At 37.8% G+C, this 18,243-nt stretch overlaps 1 protein-coding gene across 17 annotated transcripts in view; it reads right to left on the bottom strand.

The window, feature by feature from the left end:
- The window catches only part of LRRFIP1 (LRR binding FLII interacting protein 1), a 167,377-nt gene that overhangs the window by 96,478 nt on the left and 52,656 nt on the right, over window positions 1–18,243 (bottom strand). The window contains exon 1 of one of the 17 annotated variants that reach the window (XM_067548690.1): window positions 8,146–8,900. The exons of 13 other annotated variants lie outside the window; for them this stretch is intronic. In XM_067548690.1, the coding sequence (XP_067404791.1) occupies window positions 8,146–8,190 (45 nt within the window). In that variant the 5' untranslated portion in view covers window positions 8,191–8,900. Of the gene's footprint in view, window positions 1–8,145; window positions 8,901–18,243 lie in introns of those variants that run through there. 3 more of the 17 variants (XM_067548676.1, XM_067548685.1, XM_067548684.1) reach the window with 3 other exon arrangements.

Raw genomic sequence — 18,243 nt, 5'->3', positions numbered from 1 at the left:
AGAAAGTGCAAGTGATGCTCTAAATCATGGCCACTACACATTTACACATAACTGCCCTCTACTTTTCACCCCACTGCAATCTTACCGCTCCTTACAGCATCTAGCGCTAAGTACATGGATAATCAGAACCCAGCTTTCACCAAAATTCCTACTGTAGGGAAGCACTAATCCTCCTTATTTGGAAGTACACTCACCATTCATACTGGAAGAGAAAGAGATCCCCAACAAGAAGATAAGAAGAAAGGTTCACCTAATATTAAGGTGTTAACTGAGAATTAAGCAAAGCTTACCTCTACCTCAAATTATTTTTGGCAAGAATAGCCAATGAGTTAAAGCAACTGCATCTAGTAGTCAGTAAAGTCTAGAATAGACTGCATACACTGTGCAGAAATACACAGAAAAAAATTCAATTAAGTATAAGGGCTTATTATGTCTCACTAGAAAACTCCTTTCCTCCATTTCTGAGGAACTAAACCATCTCAGTTTCACAGCATTACCTCCATGATCACCTACATACTGGAAATTTAAACTTGAATTTGATACATTTCACTGAACAGAGTTGGTATCTTTATTTTTTCACAACACAGCCACCTTGAACTTCATATCAACCCTGTAATTAAGAATATTTTCTGCTCCTAATACAAGTTAATACATTCCCTTCTCTTCAATTCTCTCTTCCACAGCAGAGAAGGCAAGTTATAGATTTCTTCATAGAAGACATTGACCTTTTTTAAATTAAGGTATTTGAGTTCTCAGGTTTTCCATAGAAGAATAAAGTGCAAATGTATCTGTTGAAATATTGTAGATAAAGTCACTTAAGCTGTTTCCAATGTCACAGTCTAACAACATGAGCCGGGTACTGTTCAAACATGAGTCATAGCCCTGTTTTACACAATTTAGATCTATTAACTTCCATGATTGAGGCCTACATTTCAAGGGCATAGATGCTTTAGAACCTGTAATATGTAATCCGTATACTCTTTGAAGATTCCCTTTTCACCCTTCTCCCCTTGAAGAAATATTAAAATGTATTTGATCACAAATACACTGTACTGCCCCTACATTATTCATAATTTTATTTCACTGACTACAAACTTACAAATATTAAAAAGCTTAAAGATGTTGCAGGACAGTGCATGAGGCTATATCTTTTATTGGACCAACTTCTTGTCTCTCTCATCAACAGAAGTTGGTGCAATGAAAGATTATTACCTCACCCACCTTGTCTCTCTGGCCAGGTCTACACTATAAACTAATATTGGTATAACTATGTTGGTATAACTATTTTGAGATGAATAGAAACCCTAGGGACCTACTAATTTTTTCTGCTTAAATCAATACATCCTCACTCAGCATGCAAAGTCAATTTTTCACTCCATCCAATACATGTAAATTCAAATCATACACACAGAATTAGATGAAGGAGAAAAGATTTTCATGTAAGAACTTCAGTTAACTAATGATTGTTTCCCACGACCTGTGTATTTTAATTTATAAGTATATTCTTGCTCATGTCCACATAGCTATTTAGAATTAAATTATCTTTTAACAAACCAGTTCTTAGTACTAAAGACAAATGTGTTTTTGTATCATCTTGAATGATTGTTGCACATTATAAAAAAAAAGAATTGCAAACCACAACCAATACCGCATATTGTGCAGTTGCAAGCACCATCTCTGGAAAATCAATGCAGCATAATCCCAAACAAGGCACTAGTATTGACCTTAAAACAATCCACTTTAATTAGATCAATATGTATGTTACAACCAATTTGATTTTGCATTTAGAACTGTTTCATCATTACATTTTTAATTAGGTGTTCATCATACACTGTCTGGGTATTTTTATGCTGCCCCTCCCCCCATTTTGAGACTGCCTATTTGTATTGTGATAGCACCTAAAGGCCCCAACCCTATTGTGCTAGACACGCTACAAGCATGCAAGAAAGCTGTGCACCCTGCCCATAAAAAATGGCAATCTAAATGTAAGATGAGAGACAATAGGTGGATACAACAAATATGTTAGGAGCATAGGGTAACAACGAGATGATATTGGTCAGCACAATAAGCAACAGTCACTATTTATACATTAAGACCATATATTTGCCAAGTTGTTTAAGCTGCAACCAAATATTTCAAACACAAGATTATTAATTTTTATTTCTTAGAGTAGATTGATTTGTAAAGAAAATCTGTGTTTTGACTGCTTACTTATCCTCTGTAATCTAAGCTCCCGTCCTTATGCAGCAAGTACACTTATGCATGCATTTCAAAAAGCACTGTCCAGGGTTCAGGTGGAAGGTTAACCAATTGCCCCAGAAAATTCAGTGCTGTTAGGGGAAAGCAGCTACCTGGGAAAGTAACATCAATACAGACCACACCCTTCCAGAGAGACTAATCATGATGCTCTCCAGTCTCTACTTGTTCAAGGCCACTCACAAGTCAAGTTCTCCAATCAAGGAGTCAGGTTTCCAACGTTGTGTGCACGGATTCTTGTGCACTGCCCTAAAAAAGTTATTCCTAAATGTCAGATGATTATCCTACAGTAGAGACTTTACACAAAGTGAAATGTCATAAAAATCTTAGCATTAAGATCTATAGATGGTTCAAACATCCACTGAACTCTGCAAGAAAGGTTTGTGTTGTTAAACTGTGAGATTAATATCAGAGGCTCATTTAAAATCTAAACATTTTAGTCAAGCGTGTAAAGTTTTGACAAAAGAGAACTATTGTGCACGATTAGATTACTGCACACAGAGTGCTTAAAATCTGTTAACAAATGAACAGGCATCACATGTGACTATTTGTTCAAGTTGAATTTTACACAAACATTAAAAACCAGATCACAATGAAAGCTGCAGTAAAAGAACTGAAGTAGAACAGAATGCGGTAGTGTCAGAACTCATTAAAATGTAACTCTACCTCCAGGAAGAGAGGTGTTTTTTTGCTTTCAAGATGGACTAGATCTCTGTCCGGAAGTGTCTGGCTTGGCTTGCTCATGTTATGTTTTCTGCTATAAATATCCTGATTTCCTGTGCACCAGGCAAGTAGCAATTTTAATTGCATATTTCCCTCCTGCTGTTTCCTAACTAAGCTAGAATAGGCACTGCCTGGATGAATTTGGCCCTCCTCCAGTCCAAGCAGATAAGCATGTCAAAGACTAACTTAGGTCTAACTTTAGGGGGCGATGATGAGAGAAAGACACCTCCCCCCTTTATGCCCAGCATGAGGAAGCTACTGAATTTCACATTATGAAATTACTAAAAACTTCATGACTTTAAAAATAAATTTTAAAAACCTACAAAATGTTACAGTAATCAAAAGTATAAATCAAGATTAACACGAGAATCTCGAAGTTGGTAAATCAATTTTAATGGGAAATACTTCTCATGGTATTCAAGGTTAAAAGTAACTATTTACCCCAGGATAGTCAGATATTTTGTAGATGACATCGTTTAAAATTTGCCAACAACACGGGGGGGGGGAGGGGGGGGGAGGGGAATGCAGGCCCCTAATATAAAGAATTTATGCAAAACAGACAGGCACACATACAAACAATTACTGGAGAAAGAAGTAGAACATTAAATAAAATTTGAAGTCCAGTTACATTTTAAAATCCTTTTGTATGCTCCTTTTATGCAGAATGTGCTTGTCAGACACGTAAAAAAGATGAAGTTACCATTTCTATTAGGCAAATTATGCAAAGGAATAGAAAAGCATTCCAAAGAGTGCTTTGGGTAGGAGAGAGGGAACAGGCAGCAATTACCGTACTGAGGCAAGGAGGACATGGAAGCCAGCATTATTACAAAAACTACAGTTTTCTACAGAAGTTGTCCAAAACACTGCATTAAATGCAAATTGTGCCACTTCTGAATCATTACAGAAGAACACCAAAATATTTAAAGCCCCAACAGCCCCTATAATAGACATATTGCAACAATGAAAAAGTCTGATGTTCTTCTCTTGGATGAACTGCTCTACCCTACACCTGAACACTTGGGGTTTCTCTACCTCAAATAAAAAAGTAGAAGTGACCTATTTTAAAAAAAGGAAAATAAATATCTGTTTTTAATAGCAGATATTTATTCCGCCTATTGTGTTCAACTTCTCCAGCATCACACTGGTGAGAAAAGAAAACTGCAGCCTGTAAATGTAGTCAGTTTCTCTAGCTCCAATACTGCATTTGAACATTGCAATCCCTTTTGATTTCACCTGCAAACAAAGGTCACCACCACCAGGGAACTGAAATTAGGGTTAGTTTATGTAGAATTACAAGACTATAACCTTCTAAATACCAATACCAACCTAAAACACAAGTCCATTTGGAATTATTACCTACAATATTGTATTTACACCCATTCCTAACACTGCCCTGGCATAGCCAGTATATAATAGAACAATGATTACGGAAGTTCTCACTTCCTGCCTAAAGAGCACATTGCCCCCTCTAAGCACAGGGAAGTAACATTCATAAATGCATTTACATAAAGATAATATTATTTAGAAAGACTTGATTATGAATAGATTTCTATGACGCATACCCTGAACGTGTGCATGCCTAAAGGAAAAGCTCTCTGAAACATGTGGACTTCATTGTTAAATTGCAACTCCTGACAAACAGCCAATAGAGACAGGAAAACAGTATTGTGGACAGCAAGAAACCTAGCCACAGTGACCTTTGTAACCCCCCTACAGAATTCCAGGTGTAGAAATCTTCAAACAACTCTTGAGATAAACCATTAAAGGAGCACAATTATTCAAAGAGACTCGATTTTACAAGGGTCTAATATTCAAAGCCAACAGCAAGTGCTTTTTGTGAAGGGAAAGGGTTAAAGAACCAGCTTATGAGCAGAAACAAGTAGCCTCTAAGAGTTCACTCTTATGCAGATCATGTTATTAAAGTACTAATTAAAACAAACAATCTCACTGAAAGTTCAGTAATTTACCAAAAGGGCAAACTGTATGCAACAGCTGCAATATTTTTTCCATTTTGAGAATCAATTAATTCTCACTCTTTGCTTTAAGTTACTACCATTATGCTAAAAAATACATGTTACAGTTTATGTTTTGAATGTTTTTCCTGATTAACCAGGGAGGTAGAGGGGGGAAAGGGAGGGAATCCATTCTACAGTTAAAGGCTTAACCTCCACACTTTATACTGGCCTTCATTCCACTTGCCTATGATGCACATTCAATCAGCAGACTGGAAAAATAAAGGAATGTAACCAAGGTTTTGCTGTAGATTAACAGTTGAAAATTTTTCTAGCCAAATGGTACCTTGCTTGCAATAGCCCATTTGGCTAAACACTGCTATCCTCAGCCACAAGTACTAACAACAAGGCCAAATATTTTTGTACCATTTATTCCCCTTTACCTTTGTTTAGTAAGATGCAAATTTAATTAATGGGTTACTCAGTTACTGAAATGAAATTGTCATCACTTCTCCCTTTTCACCAATGAAACAATCATGACATAATTTAAAGAGACAGAAGACACAACATTGTTTTACATGTGCCCCTGCATAAGCAAGATGAAGGAGACCAATAGATTCAGGAAGCAGCCAACAGTTTCTATTCAACCACACAAATGGTACTTAAAAGTTAAAAACAAAAAACTGTTCATGTATTTAAAGCAAAGTTTTACAATTTTCCAATAAATCAATATCAAATATCAAATCAAATCAATATTTATTAATATTGCCAAATTCTGCAGAGTTTTTTTTTTTAATAGCTTTTTAGGAATACTGAAATTGTTCACCTAAAAGAATAGTTTTATTTGTGGAATATTCCTTCACTCTTTATTTTCAGGAACAACATCTAGGGAAGTATCCATGTGACCAGTCTAATAGGACTCACTTCTCCAATTCCTTAGTAAATGGTTATTTCATCTCATAATGCTTCACAAACATCAGCCCCATTGCCAAGAAATGAGCTTCAAGGTACTTGGCATAGCTTATTCACACTATCTCACTGTGGACCCTTGTAGAGCCTGTTTAACTCCTCACCTTTCACCTATATACACTGCACCACTGTAACAGGAGAAAACAAATTAAACCAAGTTTTCCCATCAGCAACTATCATGTATAAATGCCCAGTTACACTCACTTAACCATGTGCCAAAAATTCACACCTTAGATACAAGCCCATGAATGCCTGTGTTCACTGTAAATCTTTTGTGCATTTCACAGGCATACAGGGACGATTTTGGAACTTCTATTTCGAACATTAAGCTAAAACTCTGTTGGCATGTCTGTTCAATATGCTAAATCAAGTTATAACTTCTCTCTTTTTCAATAGCTCAAACAAGGATTAGATATTAACTGGCTCTAGGTACTTCTAATTTTTTTTAAACTAGCTCTGAGAAAAATACCTAATTAAAAATATTTAATATTTGAAGTGTTAATATGAAATTTAATTATTGCACTTGGTCAATAGCAGTCTTCTAAAGGTAATGGTCAGAAGTAACAACAACAGGGAGTCTCAGCTAGCATCAGGGCTCCGCACAGTCCTGCAGTTATTGTATGTTGTACAGGGCCCAGCACAGAAGCATTTAGCCTTTTTGAAGATGTGAATCAGTGACTAAGCTACGGTTTAAGCCAGTGGGGAGCTCAATCCCCATCTCTTTTAAAATAGATTATTTTCTAAAAAAGCCTCAGGGCCAACCCAAGGAGTGTGAGCTGCCTAAGCGGGGGGTATATTGGAAGTGGAAGTTAAGTTGGGGTTAGACGCTTGAGCTGCGGCTGGCACCCTGCAAGGTGGGAGGGTCCCAGAGCTTGGGCTTCAGTCTGAGCCTAAACTCTACACTGCTGTTAACTAATCTGAACCCCGCAGCCTGAGGCAGCTGGCATGGGCCAGCCACAGGTGTTTAATTGCAGTGTACATATCTTTGGTGTTATTCACACCCATCCCCATGGAAGCTGCCATAGGGCAAAAAACAGACCTACTGGGGAATAATGCTGTAATTCAGAGATTTAAATTATGGGTTTTGCATTGAAGAGAGAAGGTAACTTTTTAAGTAGTAACCAATTTAGATTGCAATACACAAGAATACCCACTCTGCTAGCAGCAAGCTGAATGTATGCCAAATGTTTCTGTGTAAGAGGAGAATCCCTATTTCTTTTCTTTAAACAAGCTATCTGAACAATTTCCTTGTCTGTCTCACCGAAAGAGCTCTCCTAAATGACGCATTTCACATTCAGAAGTGTGTCATTTTTTTCGTCAAATGTTTTTATTCATACATGTAAAATATTAACAGGTCAGACAGAGGCTGACACCAACTACAGTGACAAAAAAATCTTATGGAGTAGAGCAATGGCACCAACAGACTCAGAAGATTCAAGTGCAAATGAAAAAAAAAAATTAAAGATTATCAAGACAGAAAGTCAAAGGAAAACAATGATAATCATCAACTCTCCTCTCCACTTTACTTCCCCTTGAGGCTGAAAATCTGAGATGACACCATCCTTTATTCTTTCTATTTACCAGCAAAATGCAACATATACATTTCTATTAGGTGAAATGCATTTGATTGATTGGTACAGTTTTAAGCTGGAGTTTCCATGGTAATACTACACTGGCACTTTGCAGAGCCTGGGGAAGAGAATTTGAATTCCCATAGTTCATGGGTAAGATCTTTTACCTTATGCTACTGTACAGTGTAAGTGATCACATACTTTTCAGAAACTTCTGCAATTTTTATTTCTATACTATATTGTACCTACAGTACAATTATATATTGTACATGCTGTACATATAATAGAAACTTTTTTTAATGTTTCTTTGCTGTATAAAACAATGAGTAATATTCAAGAACATTTATATAGTTAATGGAAACATATCACAACACAAGCAGATAAACTGAATTTTTCTTTGTACGTTTATAGCTGAAGACTCATGAAATGTGTAGTCTGGTGCACAGAGCATAACATTTATATCTAATGTATTGCACATTCACTTCCTATTGTTCAGAACAGTAAACCACAGCTTCTTAAATGTAATTGGAGACTAAAGTGTCAAAGGCAGATTAGACAGTGGAGCATTCAACAAATACAAATACACCCAGTAACTAGTACCTCATTTTTAACCATTAAAGATAGCACTAATAATAGGAGGTCTGGAATAGCAGATTGTTTATTTCCTCCCTTACCAGTTTCTGAGCTTCTGGACTGAAGCAGTCTGCTTCCGTTTGCATGGCTGCAAAGTTTGTTGTTCAACTTCAGAATCTTTGAAATTCATACACCAAAAGGGAAACAAAATATCCACACTGCTACTTGCCAGGCTTCTGCTTTATTTACTTAACATCCCAGGTTTTTCTGATCCAGCTTGTCAAGTGTTTATCCAAACAAACAAGATGACCCTGTCCACCTCTCAAAAATCCTCAGTTTTTTGTCATCGGCGAAATGCAGATCCTGCTCTGCTGACACAGAAGTCCACCTAGGGGAGTGGTCAAGACACAGGGCGAGTCACATAGGTGCTCTAGGGAGCACACAATCCAAGTCAGAGCACTTAATAAAAGGAGTCCTTCCTTCACCACTGCAAAAAAACAAGCACAAATAGACTCTCTCTGACAAAACTTTTCAGTTCTATAAATTATATCTGTACGGAAGTTTCCACTAACTCTCCCCACCCTACCTCAAGGCTCATCGGTACGACATGCACCGGGAAAGGCAGGGCAGTAATAACTTAAGGCTCCACGCCTGTCAGTAACTACAGCTCTTGAGTCAGCAGGCAGACTATCTGATTTTTTCTCTCGTTTAGGCACCGGCCCTTTGACAGAGCAACTGTCGTCAGCTGCAAGTTTGCTGCAAAATCATTCAGCGTCTTGCTACAACCAGCCCGATGACACCAAGAACAGGATGTGCTTATTACAGTAATTTTTTTATAGCCATTATTTAACAGGCTGTCATTACTTCTATTTACTAATGTTTTAACCACCAATAGTTTAGCATAAATACAAATAGTTTGTGCTACTTCATGAAGCCTCTTGTGCTATTACTAGCATAATAGTTCCATCAAATGTGTAAACTTATTTTTAAAAGCAGGGAAAATTCTGAGATTCACTTGAAAACAGAATTCCTTTTTGCCTTTTACCCAACTTTTCATAATGTGAAGCAGAAAACCCACCATCAGCAATAACTACACTAAAATAGGCCTGTGTTTATATGTCTGCCATCTAGAATATGGACGTTACCCAAGCTGCTACTCTGGGCTCATTGAAAGTTTGCATTCAATAATCTTTGAGTGGACATTCCCATGCGACCGATGTTCACATATTAGAAAATCCAACTGTGAAGAGGCTGCCACTTTGGTGCAATTACATCAATATGGTGGCTTAACTTATGTAGATTTATGCAGCCATGTTCCATAGTTCCAGCCAGGCCAAGCATATTCTAAGAAGCTTCCTCTGCAGAAATGCTCCAGGAATGCACAAGCTGTCCTTCAATACTGTCATTGAGAAAAAGCCTTATTAAAAAAAATAGTAACTTTGTTTCTATATAATAGGCCTGCACTGTCTTACCGTGACATTTTAAAAAACAGACAGGTAGGTTTATCAAGGACGAGAGTGATACAAGGATCACTTCTGTCAAGGAGTGAGGATGAAGAGGTTGACAGCATCTAATTTAGAGGCCACCAAAATGTGTATGATACGGGTTAAGGATGAGGGACAACGGAAGAACAATGAAGGAAATCCTAAAATGTTACTGTCTATACTCTACCCATTTTGTCAATCAGGAGATCCTGTTGGACACCAGCACATTTCAAGGTGTTCTAAAATTCCTTAAATACTAAACCAAACAGAAGGTTAAGTTTTGTTCCCCCCAAACTCAAACAAAACACTTAAAAGTGCGTTATAACTTGTATTAGTCACTTTCTTCCATATACTTACTGTATTTCTCCAGGATATTAGGTAAGAATTAAACTGCACTTTTCTCTCAAACCCATTTGAAATATCACGTTGGGCATAATTATTTTGGTGTAGAAAATTTTTTATTTCTTTATTTTTATCAGCACTCAGAAATGATAGGGTGAAAGCACATGAATACATTTTAGAATGATTATGGGCAAATCACACAGCAGACTTCACCTTTGTTATAATGCTACAAGATATATACAGTACAGTATATGTACAGTAGGACAGATCTACACACAATAGGTAAAATCCTAGCCGTGTTCGAGTCAATAGAAAAACTCCCATTAACTTTAATAGGGTCATGATTTCACCTAATATATGCATGCACACCCTCTCCCACAAAGAAAACAGCAGACAGGAAACAAACGGCCCTCAGAAGATTAACTAAATCTCAACAGATATTTTTCAGCTGTTGACGTTTTGTGGATTTTTTGTTGTTGTTAATGGTGCCCTCTTTTCTTGGCACTATTACTTACATTGCATGGAGAAGCAAAATAGGTTGTTACCCAGCAACCAAGCCATTGTGTTCCTTCCTGGTCAGCCAGCAAAGGTTGGAGAAGCCTGCATAGGCTCCACCTAGCAACTGAGTTCAATTTTTCCATAAACTTCCAACCTACCACCAGACCCAGCTGAGGAACTCAGTACTTCATATTGGCAGAGCATGCTGTTCCCATAGTATCATCCATATAACAGGCAGATTGTTTTCTTAATTCATTTTTAAGTGCATGGAGGAATTTTATATTCACAGGCTAGTACTTCACTGTGATTTTATTCAGTGAGTTCCTGAACACCAGCCATGTCCCATAGTTCCAGCAAGGCCAAGCATATCCTACAAAGCTTCCTCTGCAGAAATGCTACAGGAATGCACAAGCCGTCCTTCAATATCGTCATTGAGAAGATGCCTTATTAAAAAAATAGTAACTTTGTTTCTACATAATAGGCTTGCACTGTCCTATAGGGACATTTCCACCACTTTCTTCAGTCAGTGAAATTTCAAGTTGAGTTTAGGCATGACAGTAGCAGAATGCTAGAGTTTACAGAATCTTACTCCTCCTCCCCTTGGTCTGCCAGAACCCTCATTCATACAGTGACATCTGGATCAGCGGATTTGTTGACTCTTCTTTCACTTTATATTAACTGGCAAGTTTCCTCAAGAGGGTTATTAAATTACAGAAAGGGGACTATCAACATTGTATAATCATATAATCAGAGAATTTGCGAAGTACCACTTACATGTTAAATTCAGAAATAAACAAACATAAGGTATGACCTAAGGAAAGGCTGAAGACCAGAACAACTACACATGGTGAGCAATCAATGCTATTTGTGCTTCAAATGTTTCTTCCAGTTTAAAATATTTCCTGCATATTTTTCAGGAAATATAGGAATGCTCCATTAAAATTTTGAAACCAAGAGAAACTTTTAAAGTGCACACTTCAAGGGAGAGAAATATTGGAAATCAAGTCAAGCTGTTCTTAAAATTGTATATATGAAATCAGAAATTGTTTAATTCTGCAATGAGAATGCTGTTACTAGCAACAACTTTCTCTTCAACAGACATTGTCATCGATAGAGATAAAAAAGACATTTCAGGTGCTAGGTAGCTCAGTATATTAGTACACTTTTTTCCTTAGTCAAGTCCTGTTTCGGCCAGACATTTAGTTTTGTGGTCTCCGTATTGCAAAGTCACCACACAATTCAGCAAGGTGGCAATTTCAACACACAGCAGGCACAAGATTAGAGCTGCAGGGATATTAAACATCAGTGCAATGGAGCTAGCACAGCACTTACCTGCATTATGCCTGGCTCTAGCCAGTTCTTTTACTGAATACTAAAATTGTAAGTTATGGGGAAACAGTCACAAATTCTTAATGGAGAAAATCTGTTGATGAGACAACTAACTCCAAATCACACCCGCTTCTCTTAGTAAAATGGCTACCCTTTTAAATTGTTTCACCTATGCCTTTGCCACCTCCAAGTTGGATTACAGTTCTACACTTTATTTATGATTGCTTTGGAAGACAACCAACCAGTTGCATAAACATTGCAATCTGCCATCCCACTGTGGTGAGCAGCTGAAAGTAAGCAATATCTTTGCCTCAGATTCTACACTGGCTATGTTTGCGTCCATGTGCAAATCATTGTGCTACCTGGGTTACTTGAAAATCCTTTTTCCCTATGATCAGTCATCAATGTTAACATCTGCTGTGGACTCTTAGGATATAATTCAAGGACCAGCAGCAGTGTGTTTTCAGCACAGACCTATTAACAGAGCTGGCAGTTTTCAGATCAAACAGAGACCTTTAATTAGACAGGTTTGGGTTGAGATTTATACATCGGTTGCAAGACTCGTACTATTTAAAGTTGCAAGTGGATTATAACAGATCAGATTTGTCTATCCTATGTTGATTAAACAATTTACTTATTAAAATGTGAAGCAATCAGATGTTGTGACAAAAGGTGTTGTATATCCATGTCTGTGTAAGTACTCAAATAGAAGGCCAAGATGCAACACTAGATTCTAGGAATATAAAGGTTCCTTTACATCTGAGACCTTTTTAAATTTATGAATCTATATAACAAAACTCTTCCCCTCTCAACCACACCTAAAAAAATTAAGGTGTTGTGAAGAGAAAGAATTGGTTTAAGATCCTGTAAGTAAACCAGCTAAACCACAATTTGGAAAGTTAGGGTGGTCTAACTGGCTGTCACACCAGGGTTTGCAAATTCCAAGCTTGTTCATGTTGCTTGGCTATGAGTTAAATAGCTCAGCTCCCTCAGGTTGTTGGTGGTGATTGTGGTGTTAATGAACTGGGGAGGAATTGTCTGCTAGAAACTTGGAAAAAAATCCAATGACCAGTAGCTAGGTCACATTCACTGGAAAGTGGGGATTGAATAAGCCAGTATTTCTCAACGACCAATCCATGGACCAGCACTGGTCCCTGACATAGTATAGGAAGCCAGAGATCTCCCTGACACAGTATAGGAAGCCAGTCCCTAGTATCAAAAAGATTGAGAAACACTGAGACTAAGCTATCAGTTTTTCTAGAAATTAAATTTGTTTTTAAAATATTTGTAGTCCTTATGATTGCAAAGATAGCCATCTAAAGTAACTGAGGCAGTGCGGTCTTCCAGGGTCTGGGAACATATAGCTCCTGTGTCTCTTCTGCTTCAGAAAGAGAACACCATGGCATATTGCTGCTAGTTATTATATTATAAATTATACAAAAAAAAAAGACTCCCCAAGAAAGGGTCTGGGTAAGACATCCAGGTAGGAATCTAAGCAACTGCTTATTTCCTAGCAACTGGAGATGGTATGAGGAGAAGTTTGTGAACTATTACAATGGGGAATTTCTGCTGGATCCCTATTTTCAAATCTTTAACTGGCTAGTCAGGAGGTCCAATTTTTCAACACATTGGTTTGCTACACCTGTAAGAAGCTAGTTTGCAAGAAGACAAGTTCAATATAATAAGAGTGAAATTTATTAAATACAGGAAGACAATTAAGGAAGAATCCTAAGGCTCACACCAGAAGTGTGCTTGCCTACAATGCCAATCCAACACTGCCCAAACAGAAAGCTAACAGTGCAGACTTTTCAGTATAAATAAAACATCTTATTTGTACCCTAACACAAAGCAAAAACAAAAAGGGGCTGCTTTTCTTCATAAGCCTATAAGAGCAGTAGCATTACTAGTAATAATTAACTAGAAAAAAAGCAATAAAGTTAAAAGGATCAGAAAGGTAGCACAGGTATTAACTGATGGATACTGAAGACATCGTTTTCCTCTCCCCTGTGGAATACATCAGGATATTGTACATGCGTATGATTTACAGTAACACAGAAGCATTGTGTTATGCTTGCACATACACACTTGAATATGGAGCCTAAACCCTAACAATCAAAATCAGAAGGGACTTGAAACACCCAAATGATAATCATGAAAGAGCTCCTGCATAAACAGGAAAAGGGGGAAGTATATTAGAAGGCCCATAAAGTCTGCTATAAAGAACATCAGAATCATTGCTAGCACAAACAATGCCAACAAAGTTTGGCCTTTAAGTTAGGGCATATCCAATCATTTTTGTCTCCTTGGTGTGTTGTGTCTCACCAGAGCAGGGAGTCAAAGTTAGTTTTTCAATCAGCAGGAAAGTTGGGCTTCAAGTAGAAGCAGATTAAGGCAAACCTGCATAAAAAAACCTAAGCACATCAAAAGTCTTGGGGCCTCTATTCTATAATAAACCCCACAAAGCTCAGACAAGATAATGATTACAAAATTATTTGCTGTGGTAAGCAGCGAAGTTGCATTATTACAAACCACCTTGCAGCATTTAATTTCAATTCAATATAATTTATCTTATCACTCTGGACAGGAATGTTTGCAATCTTATCACTTCCAGCATCAGAAAAGCATATAAACAGGGATCTCAATGTGACACATGAATTTGTATTTTTTTTTTTTTTTTAAACAGAATACTGTCTGTTGAGACATTTGTCTCATAACCTAAAAAGAAAATGAAGTCATTTTAAGAGAGTCACACATTTTCAAAATCTGAGGAAAAGACATCTAATTAAAAACAGCTTTTTGTTTTGACACCTTTTAATGTAGATAAAGATTTTTTAACATTGGGCCAAACAGAATAAACTCTTTTACCCTGGAAATTGTACAGGATGTCTAGAACAGAGGCAAAATTATAATGTCATTATTAAAGGAACAAAACAAGTTATCATAACTTCAGTAGAATTCCAATGTTTTACACTTGCCACCCTGGTTCCAAAGGAGAATTGTGATTTGTAGTTCTGAAGTCTCATTTTGTGATGGACAGAATGAAATACTTCAGACAGAGAGTTTAACTGAAACGATTCCATCTGTGGCTCAAGTAGTGCCTTTATTTAACATTTTTATCCTGTTCTCATGGCATTTAAGTGTGTGTCTATATTAGTGCTTTCAGTAATACCATTCTTTGAGGCTCAGTTATGCAGATAGTTTTTTTTATGCCTCAACCTCACTTCATCATTACTCTCTGGAATGGGCACAATCTGGCATCCTTACAGTTTAGCTGGCAAAGATTACAAGAGCTCCTTGTAAACAGTAACCAAGGAAATGACCTCAAGTATATAGAGCTAAATGCTTCTTTGGAAAACATTGTCCAATTTTCATCACCAAAACAAACCGCCAGTATCAGATTATTTCCTATGGAGGCTAACATTAGACACAGCAAGAAAAAGAAAGGAAACCACTGACAGGCATTAAGCACTTCTCTACTGCACTGAAATCACACTAGCTGACATCATGCAAACTGAGGAAATTTAAGGGTACACCTACACTACCAATAAAACCCCAAACCAACCCACAGCAACAAGTCTCAGAGCCTGATTAACTAATTCTGGCTCACGAGGCTCATGCTGCAGGGCTAAAAATAAGAGTGCTGGAGCTTGGGCGCTGAAACCTGGTGAAGAGGTAGGGCTCAGAGCCTGAGTGGAAACACTGCTATTTTTAGCCAGAGAGAGAGAGCGAGCCCCTTGAGCCCAAGTCAGTTGACTCAGACTCACTGCTGTGGGTTGTATTGCAGGGTTTGGGGTTTTTTTTGCACAATGTAGACACACTCAAACTCCCAAGTTTCATGACTAATATGATCACTATTCCACTTGTGGAAATCACATTGGCCTCTAGTTCAACAGCGATATCGTCATCTGAAAAGTTGTATATTAAAATATTAATTACTTATGTGGGACACAAATTTGCATGATTTTAACATTTGTGTCTATGGAAAGTTATTTTTTTTTACTTTTAAAAAGGAGCAATAGTTTAAGCCACATGCCGATGTACTCATTCCTACAGTTCTTGGCTCCTTTGCTTAATAAAAATATACCAGTTGCTAAAAGTAAAATCTCTTGAAAACAACAAATGAAAAATAGGTGGTTTTCAGATAGGGCTGCAGATGGCCTTCATTAATATTCGCTGTGAGATGTCATCCCACAAATGACCAAAACTACACAAGAATCAAAGTTTAAATAGAAGTGGGATTCCAATTCAAATGAAAAGATGGAAGCTACTTTTGCTTGTAGTGGACTCCTCTTATTTGCTAGATAGTGTAGTTCAGTATCTAAGGGCATGTCTACACTGCTGCAGTGGCAGACATGGATGCAGCAGCATTGATTGAGCAGTCAATAGGAGAGCATCTCCCATAGACTCAATTAATCTACCTCCCCAAGGTAGAAGGCAGCATCGACAGGAAGACGCTCTACTGTCTATGTAGCATTGTGAAGACACCGTGCTGTGTAGATGCAAGTACAACAATGTAAGATACGCTAGTTCCGTTACATAACTAACATCTCATTGACCCAGCATGGCAGTACACACCAGGTCTCAGTACTCCCTGGCCTTACTTCAAACCCCACTTGTTTTGCATGACAAACCATACTGACAACTTTCCCAAAGACAGTTTGAAAATTGGAATATAGGGAGTGTCTGCTCAGAAAAGGCCCAAAAGTGGAACAGCAGAGATACTAACTTTCACCCTAACCATTATTGGCAAATCTATGTGGGAAAGCATGACAAATATCTGCTAGGAATATGCCTGGCTCAAGAAAGTACTATTGGTCCTTCACTTTCATAAGCACTTCTCCAATTCTGATATTCGGAAAAATAAAAGGCAAATCAAAGCATCGAGAACAATAAAGGTCGATTCTCATGGGGTCTTGCATGTCTCGTCTGAGTAACCCGTTATCTTGTCTCATGTCCAAATATAGTGGCAGTTTCACCACAAATAAAGCTGGCCCTGTTGTTCATCACACAGAATCAGTTTGTGATTTCAAATAAGAAATTGACAAAACTTTAGATAAAACTCATCTGCAAACACTGAAAAATCTTCAGTCTTGTGACAATGATTTGCTAGCTGAAATCAAGAAAAACAGTTTGATTCTTAGCAGGTTTTGGAAAATTAAAAATCAAGAAACTCAAGTCTCAAACTCCCAGAATATATAGATAAGAAGAATATCCACCTGAGCAAAGAGGTGTTGCTGAACACTGCAGTGGGAAAATACAACTCTCAAAACATTTCTTTATTAATATGCAAATCACACAGCATGAAAGTGTGGTGAGGGTCTGGATGGTGTGTTTTTTTGTTTGTACATGAAAGAAATATTCTCACATACTCTTCATGCAAGACTGTTTAGAAATTTATCACCTCCCGTTGCCCTTTTTTTTTTTTTTTTTTTTTTTTTTTAAAGTTCTTAAGATGCCAAAAAGTTTATTTTTTAAAACCTGGGCAGCCAAGGGTACAGAACTAGCTGTTCTGGAATGTCTATGGAGCAGTTATAAGTCATCTAAATTTAAAACTTGAATGTTTTTGGTCTTATAGCACAACATTTTGAATATCCAAGGCCAGAGAAAGTGAGTGGGAGGAAACATACTAATGATACAGAATTCTCACATGAACATCGTTAGCGTCAGAGAAAAAGTTTGCATAAGCTATTGCCAGAAGATCCAAGTTTTAGAGAGATAATTTAAGCACAGGATTGGGAGCCAGTAACAACTGGTTCTGACACTGACTCTCTCTGCATTCAGCAAATCACTTAACCAGAGATGAAAACAGCTATTGATGTAAATTCATCAATGATTATTTTTTGATAGTGTTTCTCCCCGCCTTCCTCCACTATTTCTCCAAATGTCCCAACTCCAGGGACCCCAGGAGTCACAATATGGTCTAGGTGGCCTGGCTCAGAACCTCTTCCCTCCCATGTATGTCAGAGAAGTGAGGAGTTTGTAATCTGTGTCAGTGGCTCGTCTCAGCTCCCTGGACCTCTGGTGCTGTGTTATCTAGGCCACCCAGATGGACAGTTAATGCACCTGGTCTCCCCCACACCCTAGCCATGGGCTGGACATCAGCTCTAAGTCCCCACTCCCATGCTACCCTGGCTCCATGGAACAGTGCAGAGAGTATGCACTGCAATCCAAATAACTGTCCCTTGTTGGGGAAACTGGAAAGTGAGAGGCTGCTGTAGAGGTAGGGCCCAGCAGGTCAAGGAGACAAACCATTAAAGCACTCAGTGCAACAAAGTGGCCATGGCAAAAATGCTCAATTTTGTGGAATATTGGGAAAATGCCAAATCCCACAGGCACTGAATCACGGAGTCACAAGTAAAAGTAGGGCACTGTCGGTCTCCAACTGCAAGGACATCAAATTGTAGGGATTGCCTTCAACTGATCTAATATGATAAGTTGGGGAAAACCCAGGCACAATGAGTTTTCCTTTCACCTTCATATGACTGATATTTAAAGCTAAAACTATAATTCAGGGCTCATTCTCTGAAATAGGTCTTTTCCACTCTT

The sequence above is a fragment of the Emydura macquarii genome, unplaced genomic scaffold, assembly GCF_026122565.2.
Source record: "Emydura macquarii macquarii isolate MOO-44397 ecotype Brisbane River unplaced genomic scaffold, CSIRO-AGI_Emac_v2 contig_1253, whole genome shotgun sequence".
NCBI classification, from domain to species: domain Eukaryota; kingdom Metazoa; phylum Chordata; order Testudines; family Chelidae; genus Emydura; species Emydura macquarii.
The sequence above is the reverse complement of the archived record's forward strand: the minus strand, read 5'-3'. Positions and strand labels throughout refer to the sequence as shown.